Source organism: Podarcis liolepis (genome assembly GCF_965112155.1).
Source record: "Podarcis liolepis genome assembly, chromosome: 7".
NCBI classification, from domain to species: domain Eukaryota; kingdom Metazoa; phylum Chordata; class Lepidosauria; order Squamata; family Lacertidae; genus Podarcis; species Podarcis liolepis.
In genome coordinates this window covers 21,532,874-21,553,397 of record NC_139561.1, presented here as the reverse complement: position 1 = coordinate 21,553,397, position 20,524 = coordinate 21,532,874, and the positions used below count along the sequence as shown (strand labels likewise).

Below are 20,524 nucleotides of genomic sequence, written 5' to 3'. Positions count from 1 at the left end.
TTCTGGCAGGGGTTCCCAGGATAAAGCTAAGCACAAAATGTAACATAACCTCACTTTGTGGCCAATTTCAAAAATTGAATGGATGGAGGCACAAACTTTCAATGCAATGTGATGGATTCCACATTGCTAGATGTTTTAAATCAGAAAATGGCTGGCTCCCTCTAGCAGCAGATTTTACCTATCAGGGATCCTGTAGCGAGGATCTTACCAATCAGGGATACCCTCGCAGCAGATTTTACCTGCGAAGGGACATTGTAATAGTGGACTTCCTGCATTGGCTAAATGGGATTGGCCTAAATAACCTCTGAGAGCCTTTCCGATAGCTCATTGAAGAGTTCGGCACTTTGAGCTGCTCCTTCCCTGCACATCGGCTCATTTAATTATTTAATCAAAGCTCTTGAGCCAAACGTCGCCTGGCCAAGGGAGAATCTCCACTCGAGGCTCATTAGTTCTTTCAACTGCCTCTTGCCGCTTAATGAAGAAGTGCTTTCTGTGTTCAAGAGCAAAGCTGTGTCTTCAAGAAGCAAAGGCTCGTGGAAAATTAAAGAATTATTTTCAAAAAAACAAATCCTCTTGGGGCAGCTTCCTCCAAAGCGGAAACGGTCTTGTCATACAACTATCCCTTTGCAGGGCCCGGCTCTACCATTAGGTGAGTGCAGAGGCCGCTTCAGGTGGTTGATTTTGGGTGTCGGGAGCAGTTCCTTAATTTGTTGCTGCATTTGTGAGGGAGAAGTGCTTGTGGGATTTTCTGCCTGGGGTCCCCCAACCTCCAAAAGGTGCATGTGTGGCCCCACCACCCCTTGCCCTTCCGATCCCATTGGGAGGGCAGCCAGAGGTGGGTGGGAGTGGGATGTCAAGGTGGTTTCTCTTGGGATTTGGGGCTGTGGGGCTGACCTGAGAAGCACGTTTGTCTTTGAAGTGTCGAGAGAAGCGGGAAGCTGTAGAGCTTCTTCTTGCAGACCTTTCGTGAAAGGGGAGTCGATGTTGAGGCTCCTTCCCGCTCTGAAGCCATATCCTCTAGAAGCTGACTCGCACGCAGATCATAATGGGGAGGCTGTGATGTCACCTGTTGACTCAGGTGCCTTGCCCTCTCCAGAACTCTCCCCTGGCTGGCCAAGCGAGGAGGGGATGTGACTGGGAACCTGGCTCTGCTTCCATCCTGTGAAAAGTCGCTGCCAGTCAGAGCGGGCAGTAATAAGATAGCTGAGCCTTCTGGGTAAGGCAGCTTCCTTCAGAAAGTCCCAGGTTTAATCCCCAGGTAGTGCTGTCCCCTGTCAGAAACCCTGGACAGTCACTGCCGGTCAGTGCTGACAATACTGGGCCATGGGCCTGAATCCACAATTTGTTTATTTAATATGAGTTGCAGTCAATTAAGTCCTACTCGGAGTGCACCAGTTGGAATTAAGTTAATCATGGGCACAGGTTTCAGTGGGTCTACTCAGAGTTGTTGTTGTTGTTGTTATTTACTTATACCCCACACGTCTGTCCGGGCCTCTCTCCAGCCACTCTGGGTGGCTTCCAGTAGGATATTAAAAACACAATAAAACACCAGTCCTTAAAAACTTCCCTAAACAGGGCTGCCTTCAGATGTCTTCTCAAAGTCAGATAGTTGTTTATTTCCTTGACATCCACAGGGCGGGTGCCACTACCGAGAAGGCCCTCTGCCTGGTTCCCTGTAACCTCTTTTCTCGCAGGGAGGGAACCGCCAGAAGGCCCTCAGAGCTGGACCTCAGTGGCCAGGCTGAATGATGGGGGTGGAGAAGCTCCTTCAGGTATACGGGCCGAGGCTGTTTAGAGTAAGGTTGGCACTGGGTACAAAATGGCAGTGGTCATCCCCTCATGCAATCGAGAAGGGTTTCCTGTTTTCGTTCAGCATCGATGCTGTACCTTGATGCTTTAACAGGCTAAGCAGATGGTGAGAGTCCTCCGCCCTCTAGGAGCTTACAGTCTAACGTTTTAACAGCCAATGGAGAGAGAGACAGGAAGGACAGAAGAGGCCAGAGGAGTGGCAGTGAGGAAAATAAATTACACCTCCCTAGGCTTCAGGCCAGGATGAAGGTTTATGCCAAAAGCACTTGGGGAGGGCGCTTTAAGAGAGCTCCATTTCCAAAATCCATTATGGCCATTGGGGATGAGTGAATCAGTCCATTTTGATTCATCTGCGTTTTGCATTTTCCCAGCCTTTAGCTCAGTTCTCTGCATCGGTTGCGATGGCTTCTCCCCGCATGAAATCTTGTATTTTGAAGCACGGCTTTTTGTGCTGATCGCACTCCTGCCTGCCTGTCCCAATGTCCCCCACGGTGTGCCAAACAACCCGGTCAGATTCCTCGCCCCCGCTGCGTAGCAAGCACAACAAATGTCAAAGAAAAGCCTTTATAGTTCTGCGGTTCCAGTCTATGCACTCTGCCATAGCTGAAGGCCGCTATCGACGGATCCCCTATGAAGAGAGCATTTGCCCATGTGCAGGGGGAATGCGCCTGAAGATTTACTCGGCTACTTACTGGTTTTCCAATCTGTGAGGATTCATGAGCAGCCTTGTTCAAAGATTTAAATCTCCCAGTTGAGAAATCAACTGGATACAACTGGGTATCTAATCAACTTTTTATTAGGGAGCAGGTCACTCTACAGGTCTGAAAAGGCGGCCTGTGCTGCCTTTAGAGTGGCAATTTTAAGGAGAAAGGTTTGTGGGGATGATCAGTAAAATTATTCAGGGGAGCAAACGCTTATCTGATGGAATGTCTGGCTTTCATGATTATTTTAACTGTGTACTGTAATTTATTCTGTTTTACGCATTTTGAGTTTCTGCAACGGCTTCATCCACACAAATAAATAATATTCATATTCGCATCTGTGTGGTTTATTTTTAAATCCTCATGGAAATTTGTCTGTATTTCAGTGCAAATTTCTCCTAACAGACACATTTTTCTTTGCAGTTTTGCCTAATCTGCCCAGTATTTCAAGGCATAAATATTTATATTTTCCCAGATGTTATCTTCACAAACATACACATTTTCATACATGCTTTATCTTAGCACAGTGGTACCTCGGGTTACAAACACTTTGGGTTACAGACTCTGCTAACCCAGAAGTAGTATCTCGGGTTAAGAACTTTACCTCAGGATGAGAACAGAAATCGCGCGGTGGCGGCAGCAGGAGGCCCCATTAGCTAAAGTGGTGCTTCAGGTTAAGAGCAGTTTCAGGTTAAGAATGGACCTCCAGAACGAATTCATAACCAGAGGTACCACTGTATACGCATTTTTGTTCCCATTGGTTGGCTGGATAAATGCACCACAACATTCAGAGAAGTGCAGATTTTGAGGGATGGTTGATTCAGCTCACTTCTGGTTTTAGAAAGTGCAGGTTTGCTAGACTCTCCTTTAAATGCAAACTGAACCAAATTTCTCTCTCCCGTCTCAAATATCCTTGTGTAGACGGCAATGCTGCAATGCAATGCTCACCGTGTGCAGCTAGTTTGATCTCCATGCAAACAGAGGTTTGCATAATGACTTAATCACTCCACTACCTATTTTCTTATTTTGCATACTTTATTAATTACTGTCTCCTCCAGGGCGTTCAGCTTAACATTATGTGACTTTCCTCCTTTGCAGATCAACATAAGTGAACAACAGCAAAGACCGTGCTGTCATAAGCAGCTGCTTCAGTTGGATCGGTCCTGAATTCGAGGGCTGGACCCGGCTTTTGCCCTGATCTGAATTTAACCCCTGATTAACCCCTGTAGTGAGGATGCCTGTCTCTCTTCTCCCCACCCCCCATTACATTCTTACACCAGTGGAGCTTTCAAACAACCTGGAGTGTTCTGGGGCCCCCTCAACCCAATCTTGCCGAATTCTGGGTTGACCCACATCAGTCTGATTTGGTTCAGGATCCAGGATTTGACCAGATCTGGTACACAGCAACCTCCCTGGGACTTGTGGGTATAGGACAGTAAATAAATTTAAACATTAATATCAACAACAACAACAAAACATAGTCCCACTAAATTCCTTTTTAACCCTGCACTGTGATAATCAGAGGAAGCTGAATATATTATACCCCAGATGTGTTTTATAACAAACCGACCAGAGCCCTAATTAAACACCAGCCTCACCCTCAGATTGATTCAGGACTGACTGAGTCTGGGTTGGGTTGGGTGGTCCCAGGTCCCAGTGATTTGGGGGTCTGGATCAGGGCCCTGGATCAGGTCTGTTGTGCATGCGCAGCCCTAGTATTTATATTCCACTTCTATAAGGGGTATAACATTAACTTGGCAAAGTTTGTTTAGGTTGATTGATATATTAACCCCAGAATACCCAGATGTGTATCGTGTGTGTGTGTGTGTAATTTTCATTTTCATTTAATTACATTGTTTTCTCTCTGTGTATCTCTATGTCAATACACTATTGAACATTATTTTTAAAGGGGATATCATACTCAGCTCTTCAGCCAAAACGGCTTACAGATTTATTTATTTTTAACCTACAGTCCTTGCCTTCAGGCTTACAATCTAAGAAGGCATGACACATAAGGAAGAAGGGAAGAGGAGGGCAGAGGAAAATGCATGAGAAGGACACATGGGACTAACTGCATATCCTTGATGCAAACACAGAAGCCATGTCTGAATAGCTGCTGTGGGCTGATTTTTTAAGCACCTCTCTCTTTTTCTGCTTCTTTTCTCACACACCCCTCCACCTCCATTGGTGCTCCTGCCCCCCCCACCGGCAGTGGCGGTTAAGAGCCATTTTGAGACACTTTATCCTGAAACCCTGGCTCGAGAGATACACAACATCAGTGACAGGAGGCGCGAGAGGGGAAGGAGCTCCCGTTCCGTTGAAACACGTCCCCGTCTCTGCCTAATACGGGGAGGCTCCGTAATTACAAACATAAGGAGATCAAAGAGGGCTGTCCCCCGGGATTCTTCCCTTTCAAGATTAAAGACGCACTTTCAGGCTCGCTGTATATATTTTGACACACATTATTAAAGCATAAGCCCCCAACCTTTCTCCCTCCCAGACTTTGCATTTGTAGTTTCACCCCCCCCCCTCCACCTCTCTTGGTGGCTAATTATTACCACAATCCTCCCCGCCCCCTCCGTCGTGTATTCAAAGTATTAATTTGGGTTTTAAAAATACCAGCTGTTGGTTGTGTTGTTGGGCATGTACCGTTCTGGCTTTTATCTCCCGTTGTGGCGAAAGAGGGAAGCAAGCACTGAGCTCAGGTGCTAGACTGTACAGTAAAGAGCAATGACATTCCTTAGACTCATCCTCTCTTGAAATGTCTCCTTTTTTGAAGCCCTAAAATTTAGAAATTAAGACTATCTACTTAACATCCTGTGCTGAAACTGGAGATGCAACGCTAAGCATGACAGGCAAAGCACTGGGAAGCCTTGTAGGCACTTTGGGGATACGCTGCTGCGTAAATCCATGTTTAACATGGGGCGGCACAAGGGCTAACAGCTCCCTCCATTTGAGAATGGGAAGCAAGGGGTTATATCCTGTTCTAGTCCCACTCAGAGCAGACCCACTGGCAAACCGAGATTCAGTAATTTCAGTGCGCCAACAGAATACCACCCAAAAAGTTTGGGCAGAGGTTTTGAGTTTGGAATCATCTTATATAAACTGAAGCCAGAGAGATGCTCTACTCATAGGAAGGAGGCAGCCAGGCAATGTGGGAGATCCAGATGGCAGCTAGACCCAGCAACCCAGTGCAGCTTGAAGGACTGCGCCAGGGCAGATAAATGAATGGTGGGCCCTGTCATGTGGTTTGACCCAAGGAGCTGTCCAATGCTACCAGGTGCTGATTCCATCCCTGATTCCTAACCAGCTAGGATTGTATTGGTTCTGCCTGCAAAACTTTTTGTTCTATAAGGCAAATGAGTACTGGAGTCTGAAAAGCAGTCAAATCTGCATTCTAGGCCCCACCAGGCTCTGCCCTGGATCTCTTCCACCTCCTGATTCCATCCAGTTTCCAACAGAGACCCAGCAGACTGTGCCAGGCTCCGCTCCTGAGCCCACATGGTTCCATCTTGGCTCCGCCCTAACCTGGGCTCTGCCTCTCCCAGCTGTATGTCAACTTTGGGGGAAGGGCCAAAGGTCACCGGTTCCATCCCTGGTGCCTCCAGTTAAGAGAAAGGTTGTCTGTCCACAATTTGAAATGTTGCACTCAAGGGAGGAGAAAGGTTGATGGGAAGGCTACTGTTGAGTTGTGGCTACTGCTAGACCTCTTCAAAGCAGATTCTCGGAAGTTACTGTATTTTTCGCTCTATAAGACGCACCAGACCATAAGACTCACCTAGTTTTTGGAGGAGGGAAACAAGAAAAAAAAATCCAAATCCCAGAAGCCAGAACAGCAAGAGGGATCACTGCGCAGCGAAAGCAACGATCCCTCTTGCTGTTCTGGCTTCTGGGATAGCTGCACAGCCTGCATTCGCTCCATAAGATGCACACACATTTCTCCTTACTGTTTAGGAGGGGAATAGTGAGTCTTATAGAGCGAAAAATACGGTAATCATCATGACTAACTCCCCATGCAGGGAGGAGGAAGCCAAGCAAGGACCGCCCTCCGCCTCCTTCTCCCAGCGGTATCTCCCACTGGATGTGACCCCAATGTGGGGGTCAACCTGCTGCCCCTGCTCCAGTTGGTCTGGCTGGCAGAGGCAGTGTGCCTCTGAATGGCAGTTGCCGGGAAATGCAAGTCAGTAGAGCTCTGTTGCATGCAGGTCCTGCTTGCAGGGTTCCCAGAGGCATTTAGTCTGCCACTATGAAAATAGGAGGAGCCTTTGGTCTGATCCAGCGGGGCTGCTCTTATGAATAACAGTGAGAGGAGGCTGCTGCCTTCACGCCCCACCTGGCGGCTTCCTGGAGCCATCTGATTGGCCACTGTGGGGATACAGGCTGTTGGGACTAGACGGGCCTTTGGCTTGATCCAGCAAGGCTCTTCCTATGTTCTCATGTTGCCAGGTGGCCTCAAATTATTCCATTGTTTCAAACTCAATTTCAGCACAGTTCCAGGTGCTATTCCTTTTATTCAAATGTCTCCAACCTGCACTCTTTTGCGATAAACCAATATCCACTTTATTGCCAGGATTGTAATAGGACAATTAGCAAACCAATATTGCCAGGGAAATAAAATAACAGGGCTTTGTCTTTGTCTTTTTGCATTTTTATAGCATACAAATATTTGTGGCTCGCGCACACACCTGCCCCTCCCCTCTAAAAAAACCCCTCAGCTAAATTGCCCTATTAATGAAGCTACCATCTTCGCTTCTAGCCAAATTGCCTGCTAATGGGACCTGTTTTTATATACCCCTTCCCCATATTTCTAATTTGTTCTTTTATAAGTCTCACTTGGACGATTTCGGTTTTATGAAGTTCTTGGCAAGGGGAGGGAGAACAAAGCCTCTGCCTTTTTTCTTTTTTGCCTTTTTTTGATAGACGCTGAGCGGATATGTGGAATACAGTCCCAAAACTGATCCATTTGAGATGAAATGCATGGAAGCAGACCTGGTGCGTCCCGTGAATATCAGCCTCTGGCAATGCCCACTGATCTGCCACCTTATCTGCTGGCAACTGGAAGCACGAGTTGTACAGTATAATGTGCCATTTTTGCAGCTCCCTTTTCAGACATTGTCTTGCTGGCCTGCCTAACAACAGAAGTCACCTGGGCCAGATGATCCCACCTCTCCTCCTCCATGGGCTGTTCTGGGGGTTTGTCAAATCTCCCAAGCAGCTCTGAGGGGGGCGCAAGGGAAGGACAGGGGAGAGAGTCATGTTGTGCTAGCAGATTCTGTTGCGCCGGCTTCCATTAGTGCAGCAACTTAGTTGACTCTGCCACACTGGGTTGTATCCAGTGCCAGTCAGTCTTACCCAGAACAAACCCACTGAAATCAACAGACCCAAGTTAGCCATGTCCATGCATTTTAATGGGTCTACTCTGAGTAGGATTAGCATTTGGTGCAAGCTATAAGGTTGGGTCCAGTGTTAATCCTCACCCTGTTTTTTGGTGGTAATATTTTAATGGAAGTTTTTAGACCCTTCAAACTGTATTTTCCATTGTCACAACTTGCCCTGGGACAGGCCTCAAAGTGGAAGGCGGGTAACAATTGAAGAGAATAATGACACTTGGGGTTTCATTTTTTTTCTAAAGGGTGCAAGCAGCCTGTTGTGTGGACACCACTTACAGGGGAGGAGGGATGGTTTTCAGAGAGGCCAACCCAAGCCAAAAGTAGGGGGTGTCATGGGCAGATTGGACACAGAGGAACGGTGGGAAGAACCAGCCGAGGAACCCCCAAGGGAAGACGGCTCGGAGCCTAGGAAGTGGTGGTAGGACTACTGGGAGTCCCAGAGAAGACCGGGAAGAGGAGGTGTTGCAAGCTGAGGAGGTAGCAGGGCTTTGTGAGCTGGGAGAGTCCAGAATCAGAGGCGGACATGAAGCAGGGGAGTAGAAGGAGGCACAGAGGCAGAGATGAGTCAGGCTGGTGAAGAGTCAGGGGTGTCTCCCCCTCCTGCTGCGACAAGCTCCCACCCCTCTGTCTCCCTCGGACGACTCCTCATTGCCCCATTACCTCTGGTGGTTCCCCAGCTGGTTCCTCCCACCACTCCCCTGCGCCCAACCAGTAGAGGTGAGGTGGGCATTGCTAGGGTCGGTTGTCCTCCCCCCGCACCCTGCTTCTCTATCTAACCCAGGATTCTCCTGGTGCCACCCCTGGAGATCCCTCAAGGGCTCTGATTACCTCCTTGTCCTCTGCGCTTCTTCCTCCGCTTGCCAGCGCCGCCCGCTAAGACCCCCTTGGGGTTTACCTTCGAGCTGGAGTGGGACATGGGGAGTGGGTTTCTGGCGGAGTGCTGAGTGGGCCCGGGCGGCCTCGCCTCTGCGCCGGCTTCCTGGCCATGGGCAGGACCCTCCTCACACCCTCCTTCCTCCTGGGACGAGCTCCCCTCCAGCGAAACCTCGCTGCCTCCCGCCCTTGGGCTTGCAGCCTCCAGCGGGGTCCTTTCTGGAGACTGTCTCTGGGCTCGGCCGGTCCCTGTAACCGGGTCTCCTTTAACTGGGTTTGTCTCAAGGTCCCCCAAATTCATTCCGGAGGGACCCTGGAGGCCCACGGCCTCCGCTTGCTCACTGCTGCTCAGTTCAAAGTTGCTGACGGTCTCTGCAATGGGCTCCAGTCTGAGGGCCATCTCTTTCGACCTCAGCGGAGGCTGCGGCCTGCTTTCCTCAGCGCCCATATCCTCGCCTTGCTCACTTGGAAGACAGAAGATTGATCGCTTGCTGGGGAGCTCTATGGACGATGCCCATCTGTGCTCCGGACAGTGGCTGTGAAAATAACCAAAGAGGAACTGCAAGTTCAGATAGCAATGGAGCCAATGCGGAAGAGACCAGGGTTTGAATCCCTCACCCCGCTGTGAAGCTCACTGGAGTGGCCTTGGGGCAGTCCGCGCCTCAGCGTGGGGCCTACCCTTCAGGGTTGTTGTGGCAATAAAATGGGGACGGGGAGAGAACAATGCCGTTCGAATCCCTGCAATGGGGTGAGCTCCCATTGCTTGGTCCCTGCTCCTGCCAACCTAGCAGTTCGAAAGCACGTCAAAGTGCAAGTAGATAAATAGGTACCACTCCGGCGGGAAGGTAACTGGCGTTTCTGTGCGCTGCTCTGGTTTGCCAGAAGCAGCTTAGTCATGCTGGCCACATGACCTGGAAGCTGTATGCTGGCTCCCTCGGCCAGTAAAGCGAGATGAGCGCCACAACCCCAGAGTCAGTCACAACTGGACCTAATGCTCAGGGGTCCCTTTACCTTTACCTAATACCACTTTAAACAGCCAGGGCTTCCCCCCAAAGAATTCTGGGAGATGTGTTGCATAGAGTGCTGAGAGTTGTTAGGAAACCTAATATTCCCATGAAAGAACTACAGTTCCCAGAGTTCCCTGTGATGAGGGATTGGTTGTTAGGCCACTCTGGGAATTGCAACTCCTTAAGGGAATAGGGCTCTCCCTAGACACTACACAACTAGATGGCCCAATGGTCTGACTCCCCACCAGGGAGGCTTCTGCGTTCCCATTTCCTGATGGAATGGCCAAAGCTCAGTAGTAGAATATCTACTTTGCATGCAGAAGGTCCCAAGTTCAATCCCTGGCATCTCCAGGTAGGGCTGGGAGAGACCCCTGCCTGAAACCCTGGAGAGCTGCTGCTGCCAGTCAGTGTAGACAGTACTGAGCTAAGCAGACCAATGGTCTGACTCAGGGTAAGGCAGCTTGCCTAAATGATAAATAAACGAAGACCCAACCCAAACAGAAAGCGAAGTAACAGAAGCTCTAACCTTAACTTGGCACGCCCTAAATGCTTTAATAAAGCATTTGTGGGTTTGTATTCCAGCCGAGCCATACGGAAGTCTAAAGCCGGCCAACTCCCCGCTTCCCAAGCAGGCTCGGGGTTTCGGAGGCTCGGCGTGTGTTTTTTGCTCTGCGCTCAGCCGACACCAGCGTCTCAAGCGGCCCAGCCCTGGCACTCTGAGCATCTATAGGCAGCAAACTATTTCCCCTCTTCCTGGGCAGCTCAAAGGCAGGTCTCAGCACTATCAACAAGGGCCAGTCGCCTAGCAACTGCTGCTTAGGAACTGTTGCTAGAATTGTGAAGGATTTCCTTTATTAGTGAGCAGGCTTGATTTCTGCCCCGGGGACTCTGTGGTGCATATGTTTGAGGACTCCGGGTTTGCAGCGGCACAGTGGGCTCTTCTGAGTCCCGGCAGGCCTTTGCCCGGCCTCCCACAATGCCCTGGGTCAATGTGAGCCAGAGGCATTGTGGGAAATCAAAATGGCAGTCAGTACTGGGCCAGGGGGTGGAACTAAAGAGAAAGTGGGGTGCCCACGCAGATGGAAGCACATTGGCCCTATCAGAACAGGGCTGGCGCTGGACATGAAAAGTCCTCACTATCGTGTGCCAGTGGTGTGCCAAGCTTGTTCCAAGGCACCCCGATAAATTGCCACAGGAAACTTTACACTCTGGAATGCTGGGAAAAGAAGGCAGAATGACAGCAGGACTCCACAAATCTATACAATGATGGCTTTGGTCCATCAAACTCATTATTGTCTACTCTGACTGGCAGTGGTGCTCCAGGTGTTTCCCAGCCCTACCTGGGGAAGATCTGCCCTTCCCCGTCACTCATAATGAAAAACAAGTGAGTTTGGAATTGGCTGCGGAAGCCTGAGTGGGCGGAGTCAGTCTGGGGCCTGAAGGTTCTTCGCAGAGAAGGCTGCCACCTGCAGTTCAAAGGCTCGCCACACGGGGCAGCTGTGCATAGATCCTGGCAACACCAAGGGCATAGGGAACCTGCTGGGTTTTGTACGGAGCTCTGTGCATGCCCCGTTGGCACAGAGTCCCAGTTCATGTCCCGCCCCCGTTCACATCAGCAGTGCACATTGAAAAGCCGCCACCTCAACAGGCAACTTGATTGTGATTGTGCGCATGCTCATAGCAAGAGTCCTTTGGTGTGAGGTCTCCATGGTCAAACTCTGGAATTCGCTCCCATGGAAGGTAGCGACGGCCACCAACTGGGATGGCTTAAGAAGAGGATTTGGGATCCCCCATTCTTACATTTTGCCCTGTGCTTTTTAGAAACAGGTGCACGTTTTAAAGCAGGGGTCAGCAATGTAAGGCCCATGGGCCACAAGCGGCCCATGGGGGTCGTTTAACCAGCCCACGAGCTGCCCCTGAACCAAGTAGCCTGCTCAGCTGTGCTAAACTGGTGCAGCGTGGCACGGGAACTTGCTTTTGCGGTGCCGGAAATCGTGTCTGTGCATGTGCAGACACTGGAAATCGTGTCTGTGCAGATGTAAACACCGGATATCGCAGGCTCTCTGCTGGAGTGAACCACCCCAGGCAAGGTAAACCTGGCCGACCCCTGTTTTAAAGCACAGTGCCCCAGCGCTTCCTCCCCTGACCCCGCCTCCCCCATGAAAACCCGCTATTTAATACTGAATTGGAGCAAATGGCAATTAGGAATTGCCATTTGCTCTAATTCAGCAGTAAAGAACAAGTTTTCACCAGGGGAAAAAACAGCAACAAAACACCAGCACTCAGATATGGACCTGGAAAGTGGTAGATGGGTGGGGGGGTGTCTCTACCTCTCCACATGTGGGAAAATGACAGGATATATGATATAAATATGGTAAAGGGCCTTGTAGGTATTTTCTTTCTCTTCCCCTCTTCTCTTTTTTCTCTGGTATTATTATTATTATTCCTGTTTTGTAGATTAGCCTAATACTTGCTGTATTTTATGTCAAAAAAAATCAAATTTTCTTTAAAAAAAAGAAAGAAAAAGAAAGCCCAGACCTGTTACCTGAGCAAAAGTAAGTCTGGATGAGCTCTTAGTCAAATTCATGGCGACTCTCCAATGGCTACTAGCCACAATGGCTATGCTGAACCTTCACTGTCAGAGGCAAATTGTCTCTGAGTAATACCAGTTGCTGGAACTGCAAGTGGGGCGAGGGCTGCTAAAGTCAGGTCCTACTCGCAGACCTTCCACTGGGACACCTGGCTGACCACCACAAGAAGAGGAGGCGAGACTAGATGAGACTTTGGCCTTATTCCGAAGAGCTTAAGTCCTTCCTCTGACTGCAATATGTGGCAAGTCTATTACATTTGAAGGCTTCTTCCGGATGACCTATTTATTGAGCATTCATCCTGATTTCCTTGCACATTGCTTACGCGGAGGTTAGACTACGGTATTGATGGAGCATTCTCTCTTATTGGTTTCTGGGGAAGTCATACCTGATTTGTTTGTGGGACAGGGATCCCATAACAATTCTGATATGCTCTCTGGAGAATGGGTGTGGACCCAGAGCATTCCCCATCCTGCACTTAATGAGATCATGTAACAATTCTGGGTCTACAAACTAGAGGAACAAGGAATTGCCCGAAACCACTTTATTCTTCAAAGCCTCTGAAACAACGTCTAGGTCTCTGGAACTGCCTGGATCATGTGACCTTAGGGCAAGTCCTCAAATGTCCAAATTCTCAACACCAAGGAAATAAATTATAAATTGTTGAGCTAGGGTGCTGTAATCCCCTTTACTTCTGCAAGCCCAAATTTCCAGTTATGCGATTGTATGCGTAATGCAAAATCCAGACCATCTGCAGGCGGCCCTACTCCTTCCCCTGAGTTGGGGCCGTGGGAGTGTGTTCCAAAGTCCTGCCTTAACAGCGTCACTGCAAGAGACCCTCTCAGTGCCCACTGAGACTGGTGATAATAATATTATAAGAATAATTTATTATTTATACCCCGCCCATCTGGCTGGGTTTCCCCAGCTGCTTCCAGCAGCATATTAAAAACACGGTAAAAGATCAAGCATTAAAAACTTCCCTAAACAGGGCTGCCTTCAGGTGTCTTCTAAAAGTCAGATAGTTGTTTATTTCTTTGAAATCTGGTGGGAGGGCGTTCCACAGGGTGGGCCCCACTACAGTGGTACCACGGGTTACAGACGCTTCAGGTTACAAACTCCGCTAACCCAGAAATAGTACCTCAGGTTAAGAACTTTGCTTCAGGGTGAGAACAGAAATTGTGCGGTGTTGGTGCAGTGGCAGCGGGAGGCCCCATTAGCTAAAGTGGTACCTCAGGTTAAGAACAGTTTCAGGTTAAGAATGGACCTCCAGAACAAATTAAGTTCGTAACCCGAGGTACCACTGTACCGAGAAACCCTCTGCCTGGTTCCCTGTAACTTGGCTTCTCACAGTGAGGGAACTGCCAAAAGGCCCTCGGCGCTGGACCTCAGTGTCCAGGCAGAACAATGAGGGTGGAGATGCTCCTTCAGGTATGCTGGTGAGGAAAGATGGCAGGGAGACCAACAGCCTAATGCTAGGCTTGTCCTCATCTTGCTCCCTGCTGGATTCTACAAGTGGCAATGTTGAGATTAAGGAGCAGGAGGAAGCACACAGGCAGGGCTACCCTCTGGACTGAGTGGAACTAAGAAGACCAGCAGGTGGGTTCCAACTCAGGGCAGACTGAGGCCCAGTGGCGTAGCGTGGGTTGTCAGCACCCGGAGCAAGGCAAGTAATTTGTGCCCCCTAACCCGTGGATTTGTGCCCCCTAACCCTAACCCCCAGATGTTGCGCCCGGTGCGGCCGGCCCCCCCTGCACCCCCCACGCTACGCCACTGCTGAGGCCCGCAAGCACTTTGGCACAACGGCAGCTGGTATTGCGCACACCAGGTTCACTGGCCTTTCTGGGTTGCAACCGAGCTTTTCAGATCATCATTTGTTCCTTCTCCTCTGAGCAGCAGCAGCTTAAAGCAGGGCTCAGGCAGAGCCTTTGAAATTGTAATGACACCTTTGATTTCCAATCCGCAGGCGGAGGCCAGGGCACCGGAGACCAGGAGCGAGGAGAGGGAAAGGGGGGAGGGAGAGTTTCGGGAGACAATGGTGGGCGTCGACCATTTCCAGAGGCGCCGCGCCAGGGATGAAAAATTATACGGTCCTCGACGCCAACAGAATGACAATGGCAGGGTGGCGGGGAGCGTTAGGGGGAAACACACCCGGGGAGGGCTGCAAAGTCCAGAGCTGTGGAGGCGATCGAAACAAACCTCGCTTGCTGCTTCCTTTTGGAAACTAGGCATCGCTTTGGAAGTTTGCGAGAAACACACACACCCCAAATTAAGCATGCATGACGGACAGAAGATGAATTTTCAGCGGGGACCCTGGGAGTGCCCCATTGAAAGACTGTAAGATGAGAACGGCTGGATCGTGTCAATAGTGGATAGTTTTCTCAGGGGACAACCAGATGTCCATTGTGGGAAGCCTGATAGAGCTGTGCGTGAGTGCTGCGGCAACTCTGCCCGCCTGTGATTCCCAGCAGCTGGTATTCAGAGGCATGATGCCTCTGGCATTTGAGGCAGAGCAAAGACATCATGGCTAGTAGCTACTGGTAGCATAGCTGTCAACCTTCTCCTTTTCTGGCGAGGAATCCTATTCGGAATAAGGGAATTTCCCTTTTAAAAAGGGAAACGTCGACAGCTATGACTGGTAGCTCCATGAATTTATCTAATCCTCTTTTGAAGCCATCCAAGTTGGTGGCCGTTTCTGCCTCTTGTGGGAGGGAGTTCCATAGTTTAACAATATGCCACGTGAAGAAGGAGTTTTATCTATTGCAAATCATCCAACAGCTTCATTGGGTGTCCATGAGTTTCTAAGTGTTACGTGAGAGGGAGAAACACTCTTCTCTCTGCACAATCTGAAAGGGTACCTTTCCTTGACCTGCTACTTTTCTAGGTGCAGGGATATTTGAAACATTTAATCATTGAGTAAGGGGAAAGGGCCATTAAGACCAGACCCTGTTCTCGCAACGGCCAGTCACGGGAAGCCAACGAGCGATTCCTGAGCGCAACAATATTCTCTCCACTTGCAATGCCTAGCAGGTGGAATTCAGAGCACTACTGCCTTCGACAGGAGAGGTAGAACATAGTTATAATGGCTAATAGCAACTGATAGTCTTCTCCTCTCTGGATTTGCCTAACTCTCTTTTAAAGCCAATTAACTTGGTGGCCACCGCTGCTTCCTGCAGGAGCAAGTTCCATAATTTAACTAGGTGCTGCATGGAGAAGTCCTCCTTTCTGCCTGCCCCAAATCTCCCAGCATTCAACAGGGCAGACACTTGCCTGACACAGATGCCTTGGAGCCACGTCTCGATGGATTTGAAGTGGTACTCCATGTCCCCATAGGTGCTGGAGACAAACTTGTAGGAATCAAAGACTTGTGATTTGCCCCGTTTCCACCTGGCCCCTAGGCTGCGCTCTCCATACCCCAACCAGATTTCCACGTGGACAATGTCGTGGGGCTGCCTTTTTCCTGCAGAGAGGGAAGGAGTACATTCTTGGGAAACAGCCTTTGAAAACTGGCGTGTTTAGCTACACCTGGAAGGGGATGAGGAGGAGGGGAGCCTGAATGCATCAGAATTCTGGCACTGGAGAATCCCCTCAGCGCCTGCCCTAGGAAGAGGAAGAAATTGGATTCAGATGGTCCCATGAGGGGTGTGCATGCGCTGAAGGGTTCAGATGAAGACAGAAACTGGTGTCTGAATGGAGTGGCAAAACATTTCGAAGCCAAGATTTTGAGGCCATCAGGCACATTTGGAATTTGGAGGAAGTGCTGCTGGCGTTGGTCATGAAATGGCTGCCCTGGGCGATGCGGAACATCACAAAATGGCTGCCATGAGGGTATGGCATATTATAAAATGGCTGCTGGGGATGTGATATATCACCAACATGGCACCTTTTGGGTGCAGCAGTGCCTGCAAGGCCTTCCCCTGGTGCCCACAAAGATGCTCAGTGCTCCTCTCACCACCTTTGATTCCCTTGGAAAAGTGCATAGAGTTGAAGGAGGAAGTTTGGAGAGCGACACTCTTTCCCACTTCGTTTTTCAACTCAGTGTGCTTTTCAAGGCTCGGATAAAGTCTATTGGATCTGGCTTTTGCCCAGTTCCCTTGGAAAAGCCAGGTGTGTGTGTGTGTGTGTGTGTGTGTGTGTGTGTGTGCTCCTGCTTGCTCGGTTTCTTTTTCGGAGCAGGGAAGTTGTCCTGAGGGATGGGAGGGACAGAAGTGTTCAGATGGCACCTGCTGAAACATAGAAATGTGCCCATGGACCCCCCCCAAAAAAAAAACCCCAACGACAACTGGTGAGCTTGAGATAAGAAGAAAGGCAAAAGGATGGGAGGAAGATTCAGAAAAGGACAGGAAGAGGAGTATGATGGACAGCACAGGCCACATTACGTTGTGTGTCAAAGTAAGTTCCTGAAATGAAGATGAGATCTCCTGGTTTCAGATATTCCTCGCTGGGTAATGAAATAGGAAGAGTGTCATACTGATAAGCTTGGTTTCCTAAGCCCATGCAGAAGCCAAACTCTTCTGTCAGGTCCCACATTACTCTCCGGATGAACCCGCAGCAGTCCAGGAAGAGCGGAGAGTTGTATTCTGGAGCTGGGGAAGAAATTGAAGCAAAGGTCAGCTGGAAAGTGGAATCTTGTTGAAGCAAAATGGCAACCTCAAGCAGAGCATCCGGAGGGAAAATGAGCAATGGGGAACAGATGAGCAGACCAGGGACTCAGCTACGTTAGTCAAGAAACAGCATGCAACACCAGATGGCACCAGAGAGCAAAATAATTTCTAAGCGATTTTTCATAGCGTTTCCCCCCCCCCTTCAATGATTTAATTTCTTTCTTATTTATAGTGTTTCTTTCCCTGCGTGTAGATTCACCCCAGGTAAGAAGAAATTCCAGCGTCCAGCGAGTTTCCCACATGTTAAGTCGTGGGTTGACATAGCAGCCGGCACAGCGATTTCTTCAAGTAGCTCTTTATTATGGTAAGCTGAAAAAGAACTGACCGCAAACAGCTCAGCCGGCCTGTATTTATAGGCAGCCGGCTGACAACATTGTAACCACAACAGCCCAGAGTTCCCGCCTAAAATAACTGCCGCGGACCTGAGTGAAAACTATCTACAGACCTGAGTGAAAACTATATACAGTATCCCCCTGTTGGCCCAGGGTGAAACTACACTACATAACACCCCTCCCCACCGAGATAAGGCGTTAGTTACAATCGTAATGGTTTCCTTATATACAGCACTACGCGTAATGGTTCAATTAGGCACAAAAGCATATCGGTTACATTTCCCATACTTAGACCAACAGTGATACCTGTCCAACAACATAGTCCTTTAAATAAGTTGGGCGCTTGGAAACTCTGCCAGACTGCCGGGGACTGGTAGCCAAGTCCGGAGGGCCACACAGTTCTCGCGGAGGCTGTGGTGCGACCCTAGGTGGCGTTGGAACCAACTCCCCTGGATCCGCTGCTGTGGGTGGAGCCTCCGCAAGTGGAGTGGTCTGAGTCTGTTCTGAAACGGCTTGGTTCGGCTCCACACTGTCAGTTTGCGAGGGAGGTGTAAGTGGGGCCTCGCCATCTGTACGTGTCTCTTCTGGAGCCGCAAGCGCAGTTGGGGGCACCTCGGTAGTGTCCAAGTCCCCAACCCTGCGCCTAAGCTGGTCTATGTGCCGTCGCCACAAGCGTCCGTCTTCGAGTGCCACCTGGTACGAGCGAGGTCCAGTGACTCCCACTACTGTGGCTGGCACCCAAGGGATGTCCCCCACATAGTTCCGGGCAAAGACCTGGTTTCCTGGGACAAATGACCGTGGTGCGTTGGCACAGCCTGGGGGTTCAGCCACGGCAAAGTCTGGGTGTAGCCGGTCGAGCGGTGACCTGAGGCGGCGGCCCATAAGCAGTTCAGCAGGACTCCTCCCTGTGGCCGCATGAGGGGTGATGTGTTGCACGAACAAGTATTCGGCGACCCGCTCATGCCAGTCTCCCCGGTCCAGGCGCGCCAGTGCCTCTTTTGTCGAGCGCACCATTCTTTCCGCTTGCCCGTTGCTGGATGGATGAAAAGGTGCCGTTAGGGCATGGCGGATGCCCAGTCCCAAAAGATACCGCTCAAACGTGCCTGACGTGAACTGCGGTCCGTTGTCAGAGACAAGGACATCAGGACACCCATGCGTTGCAAACAGGCCTCGCAGCACCCGGATGACAGCTTCGGTGGTGGTGGAGGGCATCAGGGCGACCTCCAGCCATTTGGAATAGGCGTCCACCACTACCATAAAGGTCCGGCCGTGAAAGGGGCCAGCCAGATCGATGTGCACCCTCGACCAGGGTGTCTTTGGCGTCTCCCAGGTGTGTCCCTTAGCTGCCGGTGGTGCAGGCCTCGACTCTTGGCACGCTTGACAGGCGGACACCCAGGCAGTGATGGCATCGTCCATATTAGGCCACCAGACGTAACACCGAGCCAACGCCTTCATTTTGACAATTCCCGGGTGGCCAACGTGCAGAGCCTCCAGGACGCGCTGACGGAGCCCCTGGGGAATCACGACGCGGTCTCCCCACAGCAGACAGCCGCGATGAGCTGAGAGTTCATGTTGTCTGGTTGCGAAGGGCTGGAACTCTGATGCAAAAGGCCCTTGTGGCCACCCCCTCCACACCCAGTTGAGCACCCGGCTGATGGTGCGATCCTGGGCAGAGGCGGAGGCCACAGTGGCAGCCGATACAGGCGCTGCCGGAAGATCCTCAATCAGAAGGAGCGATGAAGCTGGAGCCGGGTCTTCCACAAATGCTGGAAGAGGGCAACGGCTGAGGGCGTCGGCATGGCCCATCGATTTCTCCGGGCGATGGATGAGCCGGTAGTGGTAGGCAGCCAGGAAAACAGTCCATCGCAGCATGCGTGGTGAGAGGACCGGTGGAGTTGGACGATCACCGGCGAGGAGGCCCAGGAGTGGCTTGTGGTCAGTGATGAGGTCAAAAGTCCTGCCATAGAGGTATTCATGGAACCTCTTCACTCCAGCCACAAGTGCCAATGCCTCCTTGTCGAGCTGGCTGTAATTCCGTTCCGTCGGAGATAGTGTCCTGGAAAAGTAGGCGAGCGGTGCTTCTCTTCCATCTGGAAAACGGTGACTAAGGACAGCACCGATGCCAAAAGGTGAGGCGTCGCAGGCAAGGACCAGCGGCCTGGATTCACTGTACTGTACCAGCACACTGTCTGAAGAAAGGAGGGCCTTGACCGCGTTGAAGGCCGCCGTCTCTCGATGACCCCAGGCCCAAGGCGTCTTAGTGCTAAGGAGTCGGTGAAGAGGCTCAGCCACTGTGGCTTTGTGGGGCAGGAACATGTTATAAAAGTTCAGCAGCCCCAGGAATGCCTGCAACTCCGTTTTGTTCTTTGGTGTGGGGGCCTGCTGGATAGCGCGGATCTTGGATGTGGTTGGATGAAGGCCGGAGGCATCGATAAGATAGCCCAGGAACTCTACCTGTGGAACGGCAATCTGGCACTTCTCCCTCTTTACCTTGAGCCCGGCCTCCTGGAACCTGGTCAGCACGGCACGGAGGCGCTCGAACAGCTGCTGGTGTGAGTCTGCAGACACCAAGACGTCATCAAAATATGGTACCACGCCAGGAAGCCCTTGCAGGAGACGCTCCATAAGGCTTTGGAAGATGCCAGGAGCCACACTCACCCCGAACTGCAACCGGCGGCAACGGAATGCCCCCCGGTGGGTGACGATCGTCTGGGCTTCAGCAGTGGCATCATCGACTGGCAGTTGTTGATAGGCTTGGGCAAGGTCCAGCTTAGCGAAGACCTTACCCTCACCCAGGGAATGCAGCAGGTGTTGGACAACAGGAACCGGATAAGCGTGCTGCTGAAGCGCCTTGTTGATCGTGCACTTGTAGTCAGCGCAGATTCTCACCGACCCATCTGGCTTGACAGGCGTGACGATGGGGGTTTCCCACTTTGCGTGGTCAACCGGCTCCAAAACTCCTTGGGCGATCAGTTTGTCCAGTTGTTCGTCCACCTTAGCCTTGAGAGCAAAGGGAACCCGGCGTGGCTTTAGCTTGATGGGGGCGACTTGTGGATCAAGGCTAAAGGAGATGGGCGTACCTGTATATTGGCCCAAGGTGCCGTCAAAAACCTCGGCAAAGTCTTTGATCAGACCCTCAGTCTCTGCGTTAGAGATGCAGTTG

General features: G+C 50.7%; 1 protein-coding gene and 1 long non-coding RNA gene across 2 annotated transcripts in view; one reads left to right on the top strand and one right to left on the bottom strand.

The window, feature by feature from the left end:
• TTLL10 (tubulin tyrosine ligase like 10) overlaps positions 1–20,524 on the bottom strand; it is a 210,164-nt gene that overhangs the window by 29,571 nt on the left and 160,069 nt on the right. Inside the window, exons 4-6 of the mRNA XM_083512900.1 lie at positions 16,745–16,951; positions 15,636–15,825; positions 8,729–9,309 (exon numbers count right to left, since the gene is read on the bottom strand). Coding sequence (XP_083369026.1) covers positions 8,729–9,309; positions 15,636–15,825; positions 16,745–16,951 — 978 coding nt within the window. The remainder of the gene's footprint in view (positions 1–8,728; positions 9,310–15,635; positions 15,826–16,744; positions 16,952–20,524) is intronic.
• LOC310711463 lies at positions 1,064–5,255 on the top strand. Its single transcript, XR_014528463.1, has 2 exons — positions 1,064–1,216; positions 3,609–5,255. It is a non-coding gene; the product is annotated as an uncharacterized lncRNA (long non-coding RNA).